Source organism: Excalfactoria chinensis, chromosome 3 (assembly GCF_039878825.1).
Source record: "Excalfactoria chinensis isolate bCotChi1 chromosome 3, bCotChi1.hap2, whole genome shotgun sequence".
NCBI classification, from domain to species: domain Eukaryota; kingdom Metazoa; phylum Chordata; class Aves; order Galliformes; family Phasianidae; genus Excalfactoria; species Excalfactoria chinensis.
This window is the reverse complement of record NC_092827.1, coordinates 28,494,622-28,516,903: the sequence shown is the minus strand read 5'-3', so window position 1 is coordinate 28,516,903 and position 22,282 is coordinate 28,494,622. Positions and strand designations below refer to the sequence as shown.

Genomic DNA, 22,282 nt, shown 5'->3' with positions numbered 1-22,282 from the left:
ATAAGGGTTTTGGAGTGCAGCTACTTCCAAGTTATATTACTTTTAAGATTGGTTATCAAATTGAATTGCTTGATCTGGTGATTATATTTTTCTTCTATCTTATTAAGATGTTTGTTGGGATACTCTAGCAGTCACGTTTATCAGCATGTCTGTTGATAAACAGATATGTATAATCTGTTGAGTAATACAAACTAGTTGTCTAAGACATACATAACACGAGGAAATGCTTTGTTCTCTTTTTATTTCAGAAAATATACTGCTGTATTATATGCATGTAATGGAAGGAATGAATGAAGTATATCTAATTTTTTTTTTTTTTTTCTTTTGTGGTCTGTAAGATAGGATATGCAATCAAGGAAGCTGTCATCTCATAGTTCTAAGAGTGGTGAGAGTTAACACTGTAAACATTACAAATTTACACTGCAGTAGAGCAAGTTAAGATTTTACTGAACAGGAATGCTGTAGGGGAGCCCTGCATTTCTGTGCAGTAGCAATGGAATCACTGTATGAAGGGAACAGTACAATATTGTCACATGTTACAATCACAGTCTTGCACTTTGATATGTCAGAGAGAGGTTTGTCCTATGTTTTGATATAGCAATGCTAGATAGACTGTCACTGTCACTACACTTTACATATGTGCACAGCTTCATTTGAGCAGGTAGTCCTACGTCAAGACTGTTTGCTCAGGTAAAACTTAAGCCTTTGTGAAATGGAGTTTTAAGGGCTGTTCCTGCAATGGGGCAAACCCCCACCAGACCAAGGGCCATTTAGTTCCTGGTCTGATTTCATATTGCACCTGTCCTGTTTCTTTAGAGGTGAGTTCTGGTCTAGAAGAAGAATTTTGTGGAGGGCTGGTGGAGTTGCTCTGTTTGATGACGACAGTAAGATTTTTACCATGTAACTATTTTGATGTACTTCAGATCAACTTGCATCTCTCAGTCATATGACTGTTCTTTGGTCTTGATCCCACAGCCATTTTCACATGGATTAAATTCAATCCGTGTGAAGGGCAGTGGATGTTGTATAGGTTCTGTGTATCAAAACTTGCAGGCCATCCAGAAGACATTTTGACAACACTGGATCCAAACTCACTTTTCTTCACTCAGACTAATTTCCTTTTTGGATTTCCATGGAAGAAGCACACTGTGATTAAAACTTTTGAGCCAGCCATATGCCAAGGATGAACAGATATAAAGTGCAACAACAGAGATTGGGCTTAGTGTTGGGAACAACTTTATGGGGACAGAGGAATTAAGGCACTGAAGTAATTTCTGTGGGAAGCAGGTGGTTTTGCCAATGGTGGAGGTCTCAAAATGTGATCTGAGCAACCATGTCAGGAATGACATGGGATGGCTGATTGTGTCTTGATCATGGGAAAGGCTAGGGGACTTTCTGATGTCCCCTGCAAAACTGCTGTTCTAAAAAGCTGTGAATAGCTGAATGAATGGACGTGTTAATTATATACTGATGTACTGTTCTTTTCAACTGCCAAGATCCACATCTGAATTTTCATAAAATGGATTAAAATCCTTTAAAATGTTGAAGACTTTTCCTCACAGTCATGTTTTCAGTTTATCTGGAATCCGGTCATTTGGATATCAACAAGTTGGGCTGCTGCTGTCCTTCAGCAGCTAAAGCCTAAAGTCTCTGCTGCAACATACCATTTTACTTGCAAGGTTGGTGGTGCTATTTTTTCCATGTACTGAATATTTTTTAAAAGCATGCTCAGGTCAGTTGTCTCTGCCTTTGCATTAAATTTGTCCTGAGCCATTGCTACTGAAACAATATTTTATAATGATATTCTTATTTATTACCTGAATGTATTGTACTCTTTAACATGTGTTGCATGGTTTTGATACTAAGAAAACAGCCTGCAATCTCTAGCATTGTGATACTCATAAAATGAATGGTGGATAAAATGTGCATGCACATTTTAATGGTCTAATCTCACTGCCTGTGTATGGACAATAGGAAAAATAACAATTACTTCAATACTAGTTATCTATTTTATCAGCATTACAAAGCCATATTATCCTATGGTTGGAAATAACAGCAAATTAAAAGAAAAAAGATGGCCTACAAAATTGTTTTCCTTTTTTTTTTTTTTTTTTTTTTTTTTTTTTTAATCTCAGAGTTACTTACTGCAATTGGATGGTGTCTGTTCATAAGTATGTGTTTTAGCATTTATCTCTTGATCAGCTGTTTAAATTGTGCTCCAAAGCTAGGCAAAAGTCTTAGTTGAGTAATGATGGAGATCTTCTGTGAAATGGAGGAGATCTGCCTATTAAGAATGCCTGCAAAATGGTCTGCAGTAGTAAAGGAAAGTATGGCTGAATCTCATCTTATTTTGTAGACCTATTTAAACAATAATATGTAATACACCTACCATGCACTGACAGTGAGTCAGTAAAATATTGCATGAGTAAGCATGACACTTTTACAAAGAGAATATCATTATAAAATATTTATGAAATGTCTTTGTGTAATGAACCTCGTACATGGAGGCTTTTGTCCATCGTGGGAAGCTAAAAAAATAATAATCAGTGTTTCATTTACATATGCATGATGCTGCAAAATAGCATACGTAAACTATTTCTTTCTGTACTGTTCAGTTACTTCTGTCATCAGCTCCTATAAGGTTTATTTGCAGTCATTTGTTTGGATCACTGGTGCCCTCTTTGCTGTTCTCTATAGATTCCGTAAAATGAATGTCCATAAATATACTTTGGTGTTGTCTTTTCATAATTAACCATTGTGCTGTATGGAACCATACTGGCATTTTATGTTAAAATGCCACTAGCAGTATGGGTGCACCTGCTGCAAGGGGAACAAGAAAACAGTAGTTTACACCTTTGAATTTTTACAGTAATGTGGTGTAAACATGTAGAATCCTATTTTTATGAGCTCTCACGCCGGCTCAGATACGTCAGCAAATTCCAACCATTCCTGTCCTCATTTATCCACCTCTTAGTTCCTCCAATCTTTGCAGCCATATGCAAAGTATGTCACTTTAGAGGCTTCTAGGTACCAAGGGGTGGAGTTCTTCCTATTCTGAAATAAAATGATACATCAGTATATCATTATGACCGATATACATTTAAGATGCATATTCTTATCTAGACCCTATCAGAAATTGTTTTACTGAGCGATAAATGGCCAATTTGTATTCCCTGAATTCTTTAATTTTTTTTTTTTCTCTGCCAAATTCTAGATTCAGTGAAACTGATAAGAAATATGGCTGTGCAGAGACTATACTCAAAAGCAGACCAATTCTTTGAAGTCTGATTAAGATGAGCGCTGTGTTCTCTCAATGTTCTTAATGATCTCTTGGTATTGTGAGCAGGTTGTGATTTGGCATGCTTGTACGGATTGCACCCAGCATGTACAGAAATTCCTTTTAATTGTTATGTGAAATGTTTGCATATGTGGTGATTATCTGTGAACTCGTTGTACATGTATCCAAATGTGTTTTCTATTGTGCTTGATTTTGCTGGCCATTCTTGAATGTCTTGGCAACTCAAGAAACATACGTTCTGTGCTGTCCTCTGTAACGTGTATACTCTTTGATGTTGTGTCATATTTTGTCAGCTTTTATTTTACTCTTTTTCCAACAACATATCTTTATATTTGTTGGAAACAAATTTATGCAAAGACAATTTTAGTAAGCTTTGCTCAATATTATTATTATTATTATTATTATTATTTTTTTTTTTTTTCATTTGCCAAAGCTTGTTCAAACTTTTAAACACCTATCCGGTATAAATCTTTTGCAGTTAATCCACCGTCAGACTTGAATTTTACAATTATAGATGAACATAATGTTCATATGTCATGGAAAAGGCCACCAGATGCAATAGTGGGTTACAGGATAACTGTGGTTCCTACAAATGGTGAGTTCAATAACATTTTGTTATTTGTTTTTTTTGAAATCTTGAGTACAATTTTACTTTATCCAAGTTAGTTATGAGAACAGTGAATGACATCTTTCTGAAGCTTGGGTAACAGCAAAGGGCATACACAAAGGAGCAGCGACTGTTCCAAATTAGAGTTTTTCTTTCCTTAGCATTTACCATTTGGGGACTGTAAGTAATAAGTTTTGGTTTCTTTTCCTTTGCAAGGAACAAGAAGGTAAAGTCCTCACTGTGCTCTTCTTCTATGCCTTCACCTTAAAGTTAGGGAATTGTGTTGGTCTTCTTTCAAGTACATCTCGTAAAGGAAATATTACATGTCAGATAATGATGCCATGTAACTTCCATAATGCAGCCATAATAATGGTTGCATAAGACACTAATTATTGTTTCACTTGGAGATATAATCAGTAACTGGGCAGTAACTTGTTAAATTATATTTTGTATGTGTATTTTTTCTTAGTTTCAGCTGAGATGGAATTGATTTCTTCTGGGTATCTGATCTGATGCTATAAGCTGTGTTGGACAGAGCCAGGGCTATCCACAGAAAGGCCTGGGGAGCTGGGAGGGAACAGAATTAGGATAGCTGACTTAAACTGGCCAAAGGGGTATTCTATACCATATGACATCATGTGGAAAGAGTTTTGAAGAGGGTGAGAGTACATCTTGCTCACTTTTACTGCTTAAGGGTCTAGCTCAGCATCGGTTGGGTGGTGGTGAGCAATTACTTGTGCATCACTCATTATATACATTTATATTTGTCAAAATTATTATCCTTTTCCTTTTATCTATATTAGTAAATAATTTTTTCTCATCCCACAAGTTCTGCTTTGTTTTTTCCCAGTTCTCTTACCGATCCCACTAGGAAGTGGGGAGTGTGAGCAATCAGCTGTGTGGTGCTGAGACACATGCGTAGTAAATTCAGTAATTTCTTTTCAGTACTGAAAATGGCTTAGTTTGAAGTTTCGTGTTTCAAAATATTTCAGGAAAACAGAATTGTATCATTTTAAAATTGTCATTGGATATTTAGATAGGTTATTCTCTGTTGCATTTTTTTTTTTTTTTTATCAACTTGTCACTGATATTACTGGATATAATTACTGCATTAACTGTTTTATGTGTTTATTGCAGATGGACCAACTAAAGAATTTACTCTTTCACCTAGCACAACCCAAACTGTCTTGTCAGATCTTATACCTGATATAGAGTATGTAGTATCAATAGCTTCATATGATGAGGTAGAAGAGAGTCTACCTGTTTTTGGCCAACTAACAAGTAAGTACATTTAATACAGGTTATGGAAGAGAATGGAGTAGTATAGAGTAGTTCGATAAGAAGGGACTTTTGAAGATAATTGAGTGCAACTGCCTGACCACTTCAGGGCTAGACAAAAGTTAAAGCATGTTACTGAGGGCATTGTCCGAAAGCTTATTGATATTTGACAGGCATGGGGCACCAGCTACCTTGCAAGCAAGCCTATTTCGGTGTCTGAGAACAATGAATAAATTTTTCCCAGTGTACAGTCTGAGCCTACTCAGATGTAGCTTTGAGCTGTTCCTGCGTATGCTGCCATCAGTCATAGGGAGCAGGGCCTCCCGCTTCCCTTTCCTTCCCCTTGGAGCTGCAAAGAGCAATCAGGTTGCCTCTCAGCCTTCTTCCTCCCCCCCCGCCCCCCCCTTTTTTTTTTTATTTGGGGGATATTACTTGGAAATGTGTGAGTTCTAATTATTACGTTTTTTCTATTTTTTGTTATCCTGAATGCTATGTTGTCAATTCTTCAATTACATGTGATGTAGTTATAATTTGCCTTTCTGTATTCAATTTCTGAGGCTTGTCAGATTTGTGCCCCTAATTCCTTACACGCTTTTCTTTGATTTTAACAAGTTAACTTGATTTCCTTTATTAATCCTTCCTATATTATATTTTATGCAGTTCAGACAGGTGGTCCAGGCATACCAGAGGAAAAGAAGGTTGAAGATCAAATACAGAGTAAGATGTTTTGTCTATCAGTGCGTCTTGTATTTTGTTTATCAGATGTTTTAGACATAAGTGAGATTAAGTTTCAGGGACCTACAAAGTTAAGCTGTGTTCCTTTGCAATAAAGTTAAATTTTAAAGCTGTCTAGGATTAGAGTTATGGTAGTGTGGTTAGGTTGAGGTTGGACCTGATGATCTTTAAGATCTTTTCCAACCTGAGAAATTCTATGATTCTATAAAGATCCTATTCTATCAAGAAAATACATTGTCTTTTCAAGGCACTACAGAAGATGCAATGGAGCTATTATGAATTATGATTAGAATGGAAAGCAGAAGTGGTAACAAAATGGCATTACCTTAGCACTGAACTGTTTCCAAAAAATTTATGTGTAAGTTACCACCTGCTGTGGGATAACAAATCTTGTGAAATAAATGAGAGGTATCTCAAAGCTGATTTTGTAGCTGCCAGTTCCCTTGTTGTAATGACAGCTAAAAGTCCCTTGTCTGTGTTCACCTAGGTGAATAATGCTTCCCTAAGTAAGATAATTCCAGAGAATAATGAGTCTATTCAAAATCTGTTCATTTTATCTTTTATTCACTATTTCTCTCTGATGTTTCTCTCTGATTTCTAAGAATACAACTGCACATCTATTAACAGGTTTTTTTGGTTTTTTTTTTTGTTTTTGCTTTTTTTTTTTTTTTGTGTATGTGTGTGTTCCAGAATGCTCCATAAGTGCCATGACAGATTTAGTATTCCTGGTAGATGGTTCATGGAGTGTAGGGAGAAATAACTTCAGATATATTCTGGACTTCATGGTCGCCCTTGTATCAGCTTTCGACATTGGGGAAGAAAAGACAAGAGTTGGAGTTGTTCAATACAGTTCAGATACAAGAACAGAGTTCAATTTAAATCAGTATTTCAGAAGAAGTGACCTTCTTGATGCAATTAAAAGGATACCTTATAAAGGTGGCAACACAATGACAGGTACATATTTCCCTTATATGTGTTTACGCAGCATGTAATTCTTATTTTAAATTTGCTTTAAGTCTTAGTTCATGCATGTCTAATAAAAACACAACTTGTCTTTTTTTCAGGTGAAGCTATTGATTACCTGGTTAAAAACACTTTCACTGAGTCAGCTGGAGCAAGAAAAGGCTTTCCCAAAGTAGCAATTGTTATTACAGATGGAAAAGCTCAAGACGAAGTTGAAATTCCTGCAAGAGAGCTTCGCAACATAGGAGTTGAAGTTTTTTCTTTAGGTATGTTTTTGATGATTGAGAGATTAGCATTTCTAAAGCAATCAGTTATACATTTTGCAGATTCTGGTTTTGAAGTTTTGCTATACCAATCTTTTCATATATATTTGCCTTGAAACGGGTATTTGTAACCTTCAGAATGGAACATATGAGTTGTGTTAACTTACTAGTAGTTTTGTAGCTCCTTCATGGAGACTAAGAAGGCTGACAAATTGAGTTTGACCCTTGGCCTTACCATATTATTTTCTTAAGTTGAAAATGGAGTGTATTACTTCATTGCATTTAGATATTTATTGGTATGGTTACTGATAATGATGTTAGAGAGAACTGAATTTAAGACAGCTGTACCTCATCATACTCTGATATTTTATCAGTACATTCACAGGTGTTGTTTGTATTTTACAGCCTCTTAACATGGTCCTGTCTATTGTGACTTCTAGGAATCAAAGCAGCGGATGCAAAAGAACTCAAGCTAATTGCATCTCAGCCTTCACTGAAACATGTGTTCAATGTGGCTAATTTTGATGGAATTGTAGATATACAGAATGAAATTATATTGCAAGTGTGCTCTGGAGTGGATGAACAGCTGGGTGAACTGGTTAGTGGAGAAGAAGGTGAGATACTTTTATAAATGCAGTTACTGTTGTCAGTTTATTCTGATTCATGTGTAAGGAGACTAGCCCTACTTCCTTTGCTTTGTTTGTGTTTTGTTTTGTTGTTTTTTTTTTTTTTGTGTTTCATCTATTGCTTCATTTAGCAGGTTATAGCTTTTCAGCTTTGTGCATTTAAATATGGGAGGGCAAAATGTGTAACGCAGTAGCTTTGGAATAGCTCCATTATTCTGTAGTTTCAAGGGCAACCATATGATGATCAGATATCAGAGTCTTCTACACTTGGTTTGGACACTGGCTTCACTTCTATGGAGAAAATGCATGAAAAGGAAAAATCTGTTTGATGAAAGGGCAGAATATGCAATAGGTTAAATGTTAAAGAATAAATTGAAGAATCCTGAAAGAACACAGACATCAAGCTATGTCACTGCAGTTTTCTGTCTCTGTAAGATTCTGAATAAGTATTAATCCATTGCCCAAAAAGGTAGCAGGATAACTCTGCTGTTACAATGATCTGCTCAGGTCTACATTTTTTCAGGCACTCTCCTGTGTTCCTATGGGTATTGCTTTCACTTCTGAGTGAAACAGGATTAGAGGAAAAGAATATTTCTCCTGGGACTTCACTAAACTTGGGGTTCCACAAATGTATTGTTTATATTTTTACCCTCTCTCTGATGCCCCTTGTGAGATTTCCTGTAATTCAGTTATGTTTATTTATGCTAAAAATAGGTGTGATTTTTAAGTAAGGATGACTGAATTTATTTAAGAAATAAAAATGTGCAAATAAATATGTTTATAATTGCAATTAATAATTTGTGTTTACTTCCAATTTCTTTCAGTGGTGGAGCCTGCTTCAAATCTAGTAGCCACTCAGATCTCCTCAAAATCTGTTAGGATCACTTGGGATCCATCCACAAGCCAAATAACAGGCTATCGGGTACAGTTCATCCCAATGATAGCTGGTGGAAAACAACATGTGCTGAGTGTGGGTCCTCAGACTACCGCTCTGAATGTTAAAGATCTCTCTCCAGACACAGAGTATCAAATTAATGTTTATGCAATGAAAGGACTGACCCCCAGCGAGCCGATAACTATAATGGAGAAAACACAACAAGTCAAAGTTCAAGTGGGTGAGTTAGGAACTACTGCATTATTTCCAGGCAGTAGCTTTTTGTCTGAACCTCTGATATTTGCTTTAATACCATACCTGTATTGTTTATAAGAGCTTTACTTGGAATGGTTTATTTCCTTTATAAGCAATTGGATATAATGCATGGACTGCAGATACAATTGAAATACCAACATTACTGAACACCTGTTTATAGTGGTGATTCTTTTTCTTTACAGAGTGCTCACGTGGTGTGGATGTAAAAGCTGATGTTGTGTTTTTAGTGGATGGCTCCTACAGCATTGGTATCGCCAATTTTGTTAAAGTAAGAGCCTTTTTGGAAGTGTTAGTTAAAAGCTTTGAGATATCGCCTCGAAAAGTACAGATAAGTCTTGTCCAGTACAGCAGAGATCCCCATATGGAGTTTTCTTTGAACAGATACAACAGAGTGGAAGACATAATTCAAGCTATTAACACCTTCCCCTACAGAGGTGGATCTACCAATACAGGCAAAGCAATGACATATGTGAGGGAAAAAGTATTTGTTACCAGCAAAGGATCAAGACCAAATGTGCCAAGAGTCATGATTCTTATCACTGATGGAAAATCATCAGATGCATTTAAAGAACCTGCAATAAAGCTGAGGGATGCAGACGTAGAAATATTTGCAGTTGGTGTGAAGGATGCAGTGCGTACAGAGTTAGAAGCAATTGCATCACCTCCTGCTGAAACCCATGTTTACACAGTGGAAGATTTTGATGCTTTCCAAAGAATATCTTTTGAACTTACACAGTCTGTCTGCCTACGGATTGAGCAGGAACTGGCTGCAATTAGGAAAAAATGTAAGTAAAGACTTCTTAGAGAAATATAGAAAATGCAATGAAAAAAGAGTGAAACAATGCCTTGTTGTTTTAGCTAAATAAAAGAATTAATGTCGAAATTGACCATTTGCAAATAAAAAATTTAATAGCTGGGGTTTGGTTGTTATTTTGATGTATATTGAAAGCAACAGGAGGAAATATTTCCTCCCTTCACAACTGCCTAGAAACTTCTTAGAGTACGTTGATATGGAGTGACCTCAGTATGGTTGTCCTCTGTTTTTACCCTGTAGCAAAGTAGCTTCAGTTAAGTCTCTAGTGAAACAGTTACTTAGTAAAGTTCATTCTTTAGCTGTTCAAAGTGAAGTTGTGAATCAGACCTTGTGTTACAGAATTTTAAAGGCCATGGAATGATGTAGGCATCTCCAGAAGGTGATTTGATCAATTTTTACAATAAGGTAAACATGCCTTGGAAACTGGCCTTCTGTCTTCCCTAGCTGTAAGGAAGATGGGCTTAAACTAAGATGATGTAAGTCAGCGAATGCTAGGTGACATTGATCTCATTCTGACTATAAATCCTGAAATAAAGAAGGACGTGAAAGTCTTCAGATGCATCTGTGCTTGGCAAGCCTGCATACTGTTTGCTATTCAAAAAAAATCTAAATTCTAGCTTTTGTTCAATTAAAGTTACTTAGGATTAGTTTCACCTTCAGTGTCCCTGCTTATGTTTATTAGAACATTAATGTTGAATAGTCCCTAGCATTGAAAACTCCACTTTCTTTAAAAATAAGCATTTTGTTTCAGGATAGCTTTGAGGAACAAACCAGCAAAGCAGCCTTTGTTTTAGAGGGCTCAAGCAGTCTTAACATCCCCACTGTTAGGCTGACTAGGCCTACCAAAACAAGCCCAGGATGTCAGGTTTGTGTTTGTGCCTCATGTCAAGTTCCTTGTTTCCACTTTGACTCCATTCCTAAAAACATATTGGGATTTATTTTGTCCTATTTCTAATCTACATTAAAAAACAAACAACCCTAGGATTCCTAGTTCCCACTGAGGGCAAAGTGTTATTGCTGTTCATGAGACATGTAGAAGAGAGAACCCAGCTTGATTATTATATTCTTACTTAAATTTTCCAAACGACCTTTATTTAGGTGAGATGCTCTCATTTGATCTAGAAATCACTGAACTGGTGCTTCTTCTCATTCTTGTATAATTTGAGAGATACTAGATATCATCTTCATATAATCTGATAACCATAAGCAAGTATGAAAAAATACTGTTGCATGTACAACAAAATATCTTGTCAATTAGAAGAAGTTGAATGATCAAGGGTCATTTTTTCACAGATTTTAGAGATTTTTGTTAAAAATATATATTCTAGCAAGTATGTCTTAACTGAATGTTTTCACTTCCACACAGCTTACGTACCTGCAAAGAACATGGTCTTTTCTGACGTAACATCTGACAGTTTCAAAGTGAGCTGGTCTGCAGCCGGATCTGAGGTTTTGTCGTATCTCATTAAATATAAAGTAGCAATCGGTGGAGATGAATTCATTGTTTCAGTACCAGCTTCAAGTACTAGCTCAGTTCTCACCAACTTGCTGCCTGAGACTACTTATGCAGTCAGTGTGATTGCTGAATATGAAGATGGCGATGGCCCTCCTTTAGATGGAGAAGAAACCACCTTAGAAGGTAGGCTTCCTTTGTTCTTTGATGTACAAGAGTCATATGTTCCAATAAAAATGTGCTTCACTAAGAGAATGTGTTTATGCAAAACAGCCAGCAAGGGCTGAGAAGCTGTACTGTTATGTGAGATGAGAATACATACTGTTGTCTCTGGGTGTGTTTGCTAAAGATACAAAATCCCAGCAGAACACCAATGTTGGGTTGTTAAGATTTGATTGAAAATTAGATGGATGCTTTGTTTCTCTGCAGTGACCTATTTTTGAATAAAGTGTTGTGCTGTAAATAATAAATTCACTGTCATATATTAGTCTTAGTAGTCACAGTCTTAGTATGACTGATGCTGGAGTGTGCGTGCATTGACTTTAATACATTTAAGTCAAGTATGTACCTATGTACTTTGCTGTGTCTACATGTTTAGCTTACATTAACAGAAATTCCATTCTATATGCAATAGATTTAAAGGGTTTATGTCCACCTGTTTTTCATCACAACCTAGTGGACCTGATCCAATAATTCTTACTGATTCAAAAATTCCATTGATGTTAGTGTGAGGTTGTGATCAATGGCTGTGAATTCAAGCATGGTAGCTGTACTTCTTTTTTCTTGACGGAGTTGCTAAGATGCATCTCCACTGATTTAAAGGAGAAATATTAAGGTCATTTTTGTTTTCTATTCCAGTAGTTAGATACTCAGTCTAGCCTAAACCATGTGTTGTTTTTTGTTTTTTGTTTTTTTTTTTTCTTTTAATATTAATCCACTCTGTTTCCTTATTCCATGCTGTCATTAGTGACCTTTGATGAGCAAAAGAAACAGCATGGAAATTTTTTAATTGCACTTTCCTCTTAGAATTGATATAAAAACACATTTATAAAATTGCTTAGTTTGGATGGCAAGTTTGGAAGATACAGATTTCACTGTTGGTGTGCATATTTCCATGACTATACCAGTACGAATGTTTTTGCCACACAGAACTCTTTCCTTTTCCAAGACGAATTCTTCACTGATAGAATATGTGGGTGTAAGGGACAGGAGGTGGAATAACTTGAATAAAAATAATCAATGTTCTCATGTTGCAATTGATACATTTTAATCTGATGAAACCTTAACCTGTCTGAAAAGACCGAGTTCCATAATCACGTAAAGGTCATCAGCTCTCCATGCAGATCTGCTCCATGCAGCAAGTTGGTCCTGATAGCTCTCTTGACAACTAACATTGATTTAAGTCTTGTAAATAATTTTAAATAGAATGTTGTGTTTCTGACCAGAAAAAAATAAATTCGTCTCTTTAAAACCAGGAGTGTTAATCGCTCCACTCTTAATAGGTCTGTAACTGAACAATGAAGAACAGTGCTTTAGCACACCTTGTTAGCTGAATTATACTTCAGATAGCAAATGATAAAAATTGAAACATTAAAACTAATCTGAAGGAAAATTCTAACCACTACTATACAACTTGCATTGCACTAGATGTTAATGTATGTCAGAATAGCCAATACCCAAGTTCTGCATTTATGTGTCTACCTCGTTGATATGAAATGACATATGAGTTATAGACTTAACTTTTGTCAAGGACTGGACTAAGTTAAATGGCTCACACAATGGTTTTAAACAGCTTCATGTGCAACAAGCCAATTATTGTCTCTGAGACTGCATCTTACAAATTATATGTGCTTTTCCTTTTTTTTTTTTTTTTTTTTTTTTTTTTCTTTTCAGTTAAAGGTGCTCCTCGAAACTTAAGAATAACAGATGAAACCACTGACAGCTTTATAGTTGGCTGGACTCCAGCTCCAGGAAATGTTCTAAGGTACAGGCTTGTATACAGACCACTTACTGGAGGAGAAAGGAGACAATTGACTGTCTCAGCAAATGAAAGATCAACTACTCTGCAGAACTTGATTCCAGATACAAGATATGAAGTGTCTGTTATTGCTGAGTATCAGTCTGGGCCTGGCAATGCACTGAATGGATATGCAAAAACTGATGAAGGTATATGATCAATGTTATGAACATAGTGTGCTTGAGAAAACTTCACTGTGTGTTAACGTATTCACACTGAAAAGAGAATAATCCATATTGACGATAGATATCTTATATGAGCAAAGAATTATAAAATCACTGAAATCTCATTGAGAGGTGTTAGATGTTCAGTGCCAATAGAATTTATCAAAACCAATATTTGTTTTTCAAATATAGTATATTGAATCTCCAGAACCAACTACGGCAAAGTAATTTGGGTGAAGAGTCTCCATGTATGTTTACTTAGTTGTCCACATGATTATGTGGTCAGCAATACAAACTGTGTTTATTTTCGTGCCCACTCTGTGCTGAATGGGAAGCAAGGAATGGGAAGCATATAATTTACTAAAGCTATCACTGTACCCCTAACTTTGGCTTAGACATAACATTAATGGTCTTTTAGCAAGTGTCACGCTTTATTGAACAAAATCCAAAGAATACAGAGACATGAATGTCCTGATCATTCGTGAAGCTTCATTGAGATTTTAATTTAGTAGATGCCAGAAAAGCTAAAGTCAAAAAGAAATCTGTAGATAACTGTAAGGTATTTATTTCACGTGTTATTGCTTGTCTTTGACTTGATTCTGCAGTCAATGACCTCTGTATGGATCTTGGTGTGTTGAAGCTGAGCATGTGTTCAAGTGCTAGTACGTATAAGTGCTCCGGGATTGAGTCTGTAGTTATCTAGAAAAACAAAAAGAATCAAAATAGTTTTACTGAGCATTTTTTGCAGAGGGAAAGTGGGGATGGAATTGTACATTCTTGATTACAATGAAATTATAATATAGCAGTGTTAGTGCAGGCTAATCAGGAATGATTTTCTTCAGCATTAAAATCTATGTTGTGGTAATTTGAAAACTAAACCTAGAAATAAAATTTGCTTCAATTTGTTTTCAATGTTTTTTGTTGAGCAGTCCGGGGAAATCCAAGAAATCTGAGAGTTTCTGATGCTACAACATCAACAATGAAGCTGTCTTGGAGTGCTGCTCCTGGCAAAGTGCAACAGTACTTTATCACTTATACACCAGTCGCAGGAGGTGAAACTAAGGAAGTGACTGTGAAAGGTGACACTACCTCTAAAGTGCTGAAAGGTTTAGATGAAGCCACTAGGTATGCATTGACTGTGTCCGCCTTGTATGCCTCTGGAGCAGGAGAAGCCCTTTCTGGAGAGGGAGAAACACTTGAAGGTAATTATTGGTTTTGTACAGTTATTCATTTGTATGGTTACTGTTTAAGATGTCTTAAAATGTATTATCTTTCTGAGATTTCTGCAGAAGTAAATATGTGAATGAAAAGTAGGTAAAAATACATTCTACAGAGATCTCCTTACAGGGACTTTCCAGAACTATGGTTAATATGTTCCATCCTATTGAAAATCTGTAGGTTTTCTTCTGTACTGAGACTGAAAGATGTGCAGGAACCATTTTGTATTAGAGAAACAACTTCTCGTATACGTAGAGGAATAAAGAAACAGAACTTGCTTATAACTGAGGAGTAAGAACCTGGTGCTGAGCATTAACAGGATGCCGGCAAGTGCCTAAATCAGAACCAAAGACTTATAAGGAGGGGAGACTGCTCTCATTATACTTTTGAATGGAGAATTTCCCAGACTTGGTCCTTGTGAGCATTCTCAGTGTCATCTGTTAATTGTCAGGGGATAGGGAAGGCTGCCTCCTAGGCCATGAAAGGAAGTGGGACTGTGCTCTATGCTGGCCAGGTATGTATTGCTAAAGCCTGGTATTCCAGCTCTCTAGGCATGGTACTTGAAAACATCTTACAGATGATTTACATGGAATTAAAATTCCTTCACTGACACTAATGAATTTATAGCAACAATATACTTGACAGTCAGTTTCTCTTTTTCTTTATGGCACAAGTTTAAAAACAAATCAGGAAACCTACTTTAAAAAAGATAATCAGTTCCAATTTGGGCACTTATTTGAATGCTGAAGTTTGCAGCATGGAATCTCTAGGATTCTTCTGTGATTAATGAAAAAAGACAGATGTGTTCAGTAGGCAGGTAGTCCATCTAAGATCTTATTTTCCCTTCAAAGGAACATTTCTCTGTCCATTGACTATAAAAGGAGTAGTGAGTTAGGCTCCAGCCCCCCAGTACCCCAGTGTTTTGAGTTCATGAAATAAACTTAGCTTTTTAATCTGCTGTAAGGCTTCAGTTAAAATCTGTTCTTAAAAAAGAAAAAGAAAGCAGTGGGTGAAATACAGCTGAATTGAAAAAAAACAAACAGTGCCATCAGAAAAACAGAATTGAGTCTCAGATGAAGGCTGTGGTGTCCTTCCAGTGCTCCCTCCTGCAGGAGGGCTCTGATTCTCATGTAGACTTCCTACGGCCTGCTGCAATAAATTGCTGATAAGAAGAAAAACAATTTGAAAACTGGTTAAAGAGTCAAGGAAGTTAAGAGGATAACTGTTTGTAGTTCAGTAGTAGTTTTTATGCATTCAGGTGGAGTTTGAAATGGATGTTGCATCTTAGAAGGGCACGTGCCTTGCTGCATGCAACTTAATTGCATTATTTTCTATCAGTTTCTCAGCTGGGAGAACATCAAATAAAAAATTATTCATACCATTTAAAAAGGTATGTCTCAAACAAATACTGTTTGAACATTGGAAATTGGAAACTGGAAAACCTTGTCACTGCTGCTCCAGAAAATGTTGCACTGAGTACTTGAATAATCATTTGCCGAAATAACTTGTCTGACTGAGGTTGGGAACTGGACAGGTCTTAACTCCTGGAGAAATAAACTTATCAACAGTAATGACAAAAAAGCTGTGAAAGGAAGCATAAAAAAAGTGTTTAGTATTTTGGTTAGTTTTTTCCACGAGCCATAGCATTTAAAAAACAAAATAGTGAGGTGTTTTTCGTTGCCAACACTGAAGTACTGAGTACTTGAGTATTTTCCTGTATCAGGAATCCCTGTGGGGCTTACTTAATGTCTTCACCATATGAATGCTCTCCAAAGCCATTCAGTCAGATGCCATAGTTGCTGGCCACTTCAGTTTGTTATCATGGCAGGAGCTAGGGCTAAGATTGCTTTTCAAACTGGGACAATTGTGAACCTCTGGTATTGATACGTGATCTGAGAGAAGTCAGTTTGGGCACAGTGAACATTTCAGCACTAACAGTAAAGTGAGAATAGAAAATACAGTAGCTTCTCCAGCTAGTGTATAGTAAAGTGACAGGAAATGAAAAATGCAAACTCTCAGATGTTTGTGGAATTTTTCTGAATCACTAAATGGTCCCCTGTGATTAAGGGTGTAGACAAACATTCTTACTGCCTTCAGTAATGATTTATTTTGCACTGCATGTAGTAAGAGAACTTACATGGGCAGTGACTTTATCTCAGTTGCAAGAGTAGCCTTCAGCAGAGAGAGAAAACCTAAATCTTACAGCTGATAATTTCTTAAACTTCTCTAATGTGATTTGCAAGAACATGTCTGCCTAGGGATTCGGTGAAGGTCCTTCAGTTATGTATGCTATCTCTAAAGTATTTTGGAGCAGTTATTAGTTGCTTCTGGAAGGTCCTCCTCTTCCTCTTTGCCCTACACGGCAATTTGTCAATGCTTTTAGGTGTTTTTTCTTCAGGATACCCAGCCAAGTCAATCCATACAAACCTAGAATTGTTTGCACTTTATATCATTTATCAGCCTGTTCTCTATTCCTCTTTCCATTTTTCTTTTGTACTAAGTGTATGCTTGCCCTTACTGTTTCTCCACATAAAAGCGAGAGAGAAAATATTCCCCCAAGAAACTGTAGCTAATGTTCTCTGTAAACTGTTTGCCATCTGTTCCAGCACAAAGATATGCGAAAGGATCAGAACTTTTTTTAACTGTTCATAGACAACACAATATCCACAATTTAGCAAATAAGTATTATTCCCCCTCTGTTAAAGGTAAAAAACACTACGTTTTCCTTCAGCAATGCAGACTTCAGGAAACTTAGAGTGCCCTGATCTTTCCGACAGCCTCTTTGAATCACTGGCTGGTTTTGTCTGCAGTTATGAAGTAACCACCCAGAGGTGATAATTCTGGAGCTTTATATTTCATATTGCAGTAAACATAACTGCACGTGCAAAAAATGTACTGCAGAAAGCTCCACTTTTATACCTGCTCTTTCAAAATTGCATGGTGATCCATCACTGGACAGCTGTGGTTGGAGCCCTTCTATAACGGTGCCATGGAAAAATTTTCCTCAGACACATTTTGTTGGCTGACATTCCCTCCAGCTCACAAAGACGTTGAAACTGCTAAAGTGCAGGCTGCCATTTGCCATTTGATGGAGCAAGGCTTGTGACAGCAAGGGGAGCTAAACAAATTAGTAGAAATCATTATATTTGATGGTAATTGATAAATGAAGAACAAGCAAGAAATACCCACAAGAAAGCCTTAGGGAAAACTCGCTCTCCCCCCCAAACAATCCATTTGGTTTTCAGGTTTTTGGGGATGTGTGATCTTATCCAAATTGTCTTAAAGCAGAAGTAAAATGGAATGGCAAACACGGTGACAGCAGTGCGTGCAAGTGCTGCAGCAGTCACTGAGAGTTCTGTGAGAGCTACTGTTTTTCTAATCTTTTTTTTTTTTCCTTAATCTGGGAGAGGCAGTTGCGAGTCTGACAAGAATTTCATTTTCTGCCCAAAGGCTTTCTGTCAGATGAAAAGAACATACTGTACATTAGCTGCTAAATACATCAACTTAAATTATTTGCAGTTATTTTAAAGAAAAACAAAGTCACTGTTAGATTAAGCAGCCTACACAGAAATGTTTAAACATCATATATGACTGAAAAGTTTGACATTTGTTGATCAAATTTTTTATGAGTGTCCTCTTGCTGGCAGTTATGTATTTTTCAGAACAGTTTGAAGAAAGTTGCTGACTCTAAGCAGAAATGCAATAGAAATCTGAAGCATTTTAAGCACAAATTTTTTTCAGGAAAAGACTGAGTGGTCAGAATCCCACCTTGCTGACACTGATATTTTAAACTATTTCCACCTGTATCACCACCTCGCCTGGTAACACTTCTGGTGGCTCTTTTAAAATAGCTGTGACTGTTAGTCTACATTAGCAGAGATATCAGTGCATTTTCTTTGTTCCATTTGTGCACTTCAGAATTAACCAAACACAGCATGGTCAGCATGGTTTATTATTTTTGGATGACAGATTTCATACAGTTATGTCACAGCCTGTAACCCTTTAGAATGTTTGTGTTTGAGTGATGTAGGGCCCACTCCAGCCATCGTGTTTGATGAGTGGCTCTTTGTGCTGTGAGAATTGGGCTTAACTGAAACAATGCACTAGAGACAAAAGTTGTCATTGCATAGCTTTTAGTTATAAGTTATTTTCTGCTATGTACATTTCTTAGAGACTAAGTTTGAGGGTTTTGGTGGGAGAGGGATCCATTTTTTGTTGCTGTTGTTCAGAAAATGAATAGTGGCTCTTTGGTAAATAAATGATTTGCTTTTGCTGTTTCTATAGTAACGTAAAAATGCTTTAGAAATGAATGGCCTCCTACAGGCAGAATAGTACAAATTCATGTGACATTTTCTTACAATGAGGTTTTTAGCGTATCACAGGGACTTTGCGTAAAGTTCAAACTGCGTAGTTCTTCCATCCTGACAGAAACAAGAACTCAGTGTCTCCAGGAGATACAATGCTGCATCATGCATTTTTTACAATTATACATTCCAAGATTTCTGAGTCTGACATTTGAAACCAACATTTGTTAATCTTTGGAAAATTATCGTAGGTTTATGTAGCAAATCTAATATTTACCAGAAATAAAAATCAACACGGGAAGGCTGAAAGAATTACCAAAAAGTGTTCCTACACATTTGAGACTTGCATGAACTCACTAACAGTTGGAAAAATAGGTAAAATATTAAAAGGGCTGACTGTGATTTCCTGCTGGATTTTTCCTAGAGTGTGGACTTCAGTACTCTGAACAAAAAGAGTCTCTCATTTGAGTCAGGGTCCTCTTGGTTTCACCTTCTCAAACTTTTACATTCCCAGTAACAGAAGGGAAAGAGATTTGCTCTAACAATGTCAAGCTTGTTTTGTGTAGTAAGTCCTTCAGAACTTTCCTCTGTGCCCCATGCACATCCTGTCTCACATTGCCAGTGTGCTGGAGGGTTGATACTCCTGGAGTAAGCAAGTGCCTTCTCCAGTGCTGAGGAGAATTTGGCCACTGGAGTAAACCTGAACATGATTGTGGCACCATCTCATCTGTTGTGTGCACTTGGTGCTCTGCTGCAGTGCCCTATCCTGCTGACTTCCTGGGATATCCTGATGTATCCCACTGTATGCTGTAAAAAACTGATATATGTCTCAGTAGAAGAATTCTCCTTTATTTAGCTGATTTGACTTTTTAGGATGTTGACATAGATCAGTTCTCTGTTTAACTTAAATGAAACGGTGATTTGTGTGACATTTAAAACTCAATTTTGAAAGCTAGTGTTAAGAATATGTACAGAAAATTGTTTAAACTTTGGGCCCAAACTGCCTGTACAGCTCCTACTGAAACCAGCTGGAGTTGTATAAATGTTTCTGAAGGGAAAGGGCATTTGAATAAAACCACTGGATTTTTATGAATGCTAACATTTTAATATTAGCTGATTCACACGGCCTTGTATTCAGTAACAACAGTGATTGCTAGAGAGCTGTGGGAAGCAAGCCAAGCAGACACAGGGAAACTACTTAAATATTATATTGTGTCTCTGGCATACTGCAGTGGAAAAACTTAATATGGAAACTGGACATTGCAAAGGTCCAGAACTGGGTGTAAAAGCACGTGTCTGAAAGTCACCAACTTAATTTTTGGGAGTGTACCTGCCTGGAGTGATGGTAGGAATAAACAGTTACTGTAAAAAGATGGTAGCTCTCAGCTAAGTACCACTGAGGAGAATCTGGATGGCCTTAAGTAAGTGACTGTCTTGCTTCCTCAGTCAGGGGTTTTAAGTTTCAGGCTGAGAGTGCTGGGGTTATTCAGCCTGGAGAAAAGGGCTCTGGGGGGACCGCAATAGCAGTCTTCCAGTACTGGAAGGGGGCCTACAGTAAAGCTGGTGAAGGACATTTTACAAGGGCAGGTAGTGACAGGATGAGGAGAAATGGACTTACACTGGAAGAGGTAGATTTAGACTGGATACAAGGAAGAAATTATTCACTGTGAGGATGAATGGTGAGACACTGGAACAGGTTGCCCAAAGAAGTTGAGGGTACCCCCTCCCTGGATGCATATGAGGCCAGGCTGGACAGGGCTTTGAGCAACGTGGTCTAGAGGGCGGTGTCTTTGCCCATGGTGTGGGAGTTGGAACTACATGGACTCTTTTTCTGCCCTGTTTAAAGACGTAGGTGAGAAGCAGATGTAAAACGAGCATTTCTGAACATGTGCAGCAAAGAACAGAATGACTGCTACGGTATTACAGCAGTAGGTTTAAAAAAAGCAAAAAAACCCACAAGATTTAGATATTTTATTTTAATCCAATGGAAAAATGCTTCATAGGTCTGCTCGTATGTTTTCTGGTCACTAAATTATACTAGTGTTATTGTGGAGTGTGAATGAATTTCTTGAGTCTTAACATAACAGCCTAGATAATACTTGGTGGATAATAATTTTGGACTTACAGTTGAACTCCATCTCAAACACAGCTGCTCCCCTCATACAAAAACACTTGTGGGAGAGTCTATTGAAACAGAACAAAGCTGTCTGTGAACTTCACCTCACACACGAGGTGCAAATCAAGTTAGTGTGTTATGTTAAATAAATGTTCTCAGTTGCAGTGTAACATATAAAAAGTCTAATTTCCCTTAGTAGGTAAGTTGTCTTGTCAGCAGTTTCCAAGTATTTGAAGTCAGAATTTTCCATTTAGGTCTGGTGGTTTGGTAGGAATCCCAATCCCTTTTCCCTCTCTTACCTTGCCTTATAAAAAAAGGCATTTAGTTCCAGAGGATATTTTCTTCAAAACTAACACATTACAGTAACTGGTGTTCATTACAGACTATTCCAAACATATTATTTTCCTCTGTTGTTTAATGACCTCAATAATGACTTAATCAATAACAGTTTTAAATATGTGGTTATTTTTTGCAGTGTTTCCAATGTATATCATTAACTGCAATGTCCAAGAGTAGACTTAGAAAAAATTGTGCTGTGGTAGCAGATACTTTATTACTGAAATCATGTTGTGGCAGAGCCTTGTTTTAAAGTAGCCAAAATAAAGTAACTTGTATATTTATATTACATTAAAATATGGAAAGAAAGGTTTTTATTGTGAGCCATCTGTGCATTCTACCAAGTTAAGTTTTCCATATTTTTTCCATTTGGATTGCCTTATTTTTTTATTTTTTTTTTATTATTATTATTATATGAAAAAAAGCCAAGATTTGGGAGTAGAAGCTTAAGAGCAGACAGAAAAATCGGTGTAATTTACTTCTGAAGGCAAATCCTTTTTCAGGCTTCCAGGAAAATCGGCCTTTGGAGTTTAGATTCTGTCCTGGCTTTAATTTAACACAGTCACTGAATTCATTGAAACAGCACAAAGCATGAGCTGAATTGGGTCTTCTCACTGTAACTTTTTCATTATACGCAACTGCTATTTTTGTAAAAGGGTAAACTATTGAACTTTACCAAAATCTCTGTATCTTAACTTGTTTTTCAAGAGAAGATACCATAAAGAGTGTTAATTTATATCGTGAAGCTAAAATGTGACTTGAAGAATAAAATTGTAATACCATGTTAGGATGGAAAAAGAATTAACTTCAGAAAAAAACTTGATGGGATGTTCCATGGCTGTGAATTAAGATGGAAAAAAAGAAACCCTGCAGCACAAAGGAATTATTTAATATGCTCAGTTAACTATGTTTGAAAGAGTCAGCTGGGCGATTGGAATGG

The 22,282-nt window shown here is 36.8% G+C and overlaps 1 protein-coding gene across 8 annotated transcripts in view; it reads left to right on the top strand.

Moving 5' to 3' along the window:
* The window catches only part of COL12A1 (collagen type XII alpha 1 chain), a 96,150-nt gene that overhangs the window by 7,868 nt on the left and 66,000 nt on the right, over positions 1 to 22,282 (top strand). For 6 of the 8 annotated variants that reach the window (XR_011903020.1, XM_072331153.1, XM_072331152.1 and 3 more), the window contains exons 3-13: positions 3,777 to 3,893; positions 5,043 to 5,186; positions 5,844 to 5,900; positions 6,609 to 6,872; positions 6,983 to 7,147; positions 7,585 to 7,758; positions 8,595 to 8,885; positions 9,103 to 9,705; positions 11,101 to 11,373; positions 13,081 to 13,353; positions 14,298 to 14,570. The exons of 1 other annotated variant lie outside the window; for it this stretch is intronic. Coding sequence is in view for 6 of the 7 variants with exons in the window: in XM_072331153.1 (XP_072187254.1) it covers positions 3,777 to 3,893; positions 5,043 to 5,186; positions 5,844 to 5,900; positions 6,609 to 6,872; positions 6,983 to 7,147; positions 7,585 to 7,758; positions 8,595 to 8,885; positions 9,103 to 9,705; positions 11,101 to 11,373; positions 13,081 to 13,353; positions 14,298 to 14,570 (2,634 nt within the window). In the remaining variant the exon portion in view is untranslated. Of the gene's footprint in view, positions 1 to 3,776; positions 3,894 to 5,042; positions 5,187 to 5,843; positions 5,901 to 6,608; positions 6,873 to 6,982; positions 7,148 to 7,584; positions 7,759 to 8,594; positions 8,886 to 9,102; positions 9,706 to 11,100; positions 11,374 to 13,080; positions 13,354 to 14,297; positions 14,571 to 22,282 lie in introns of those variants that run through there. One more of the 8 variants, XM_072331155.1, reaches the window with a different exon arrangement.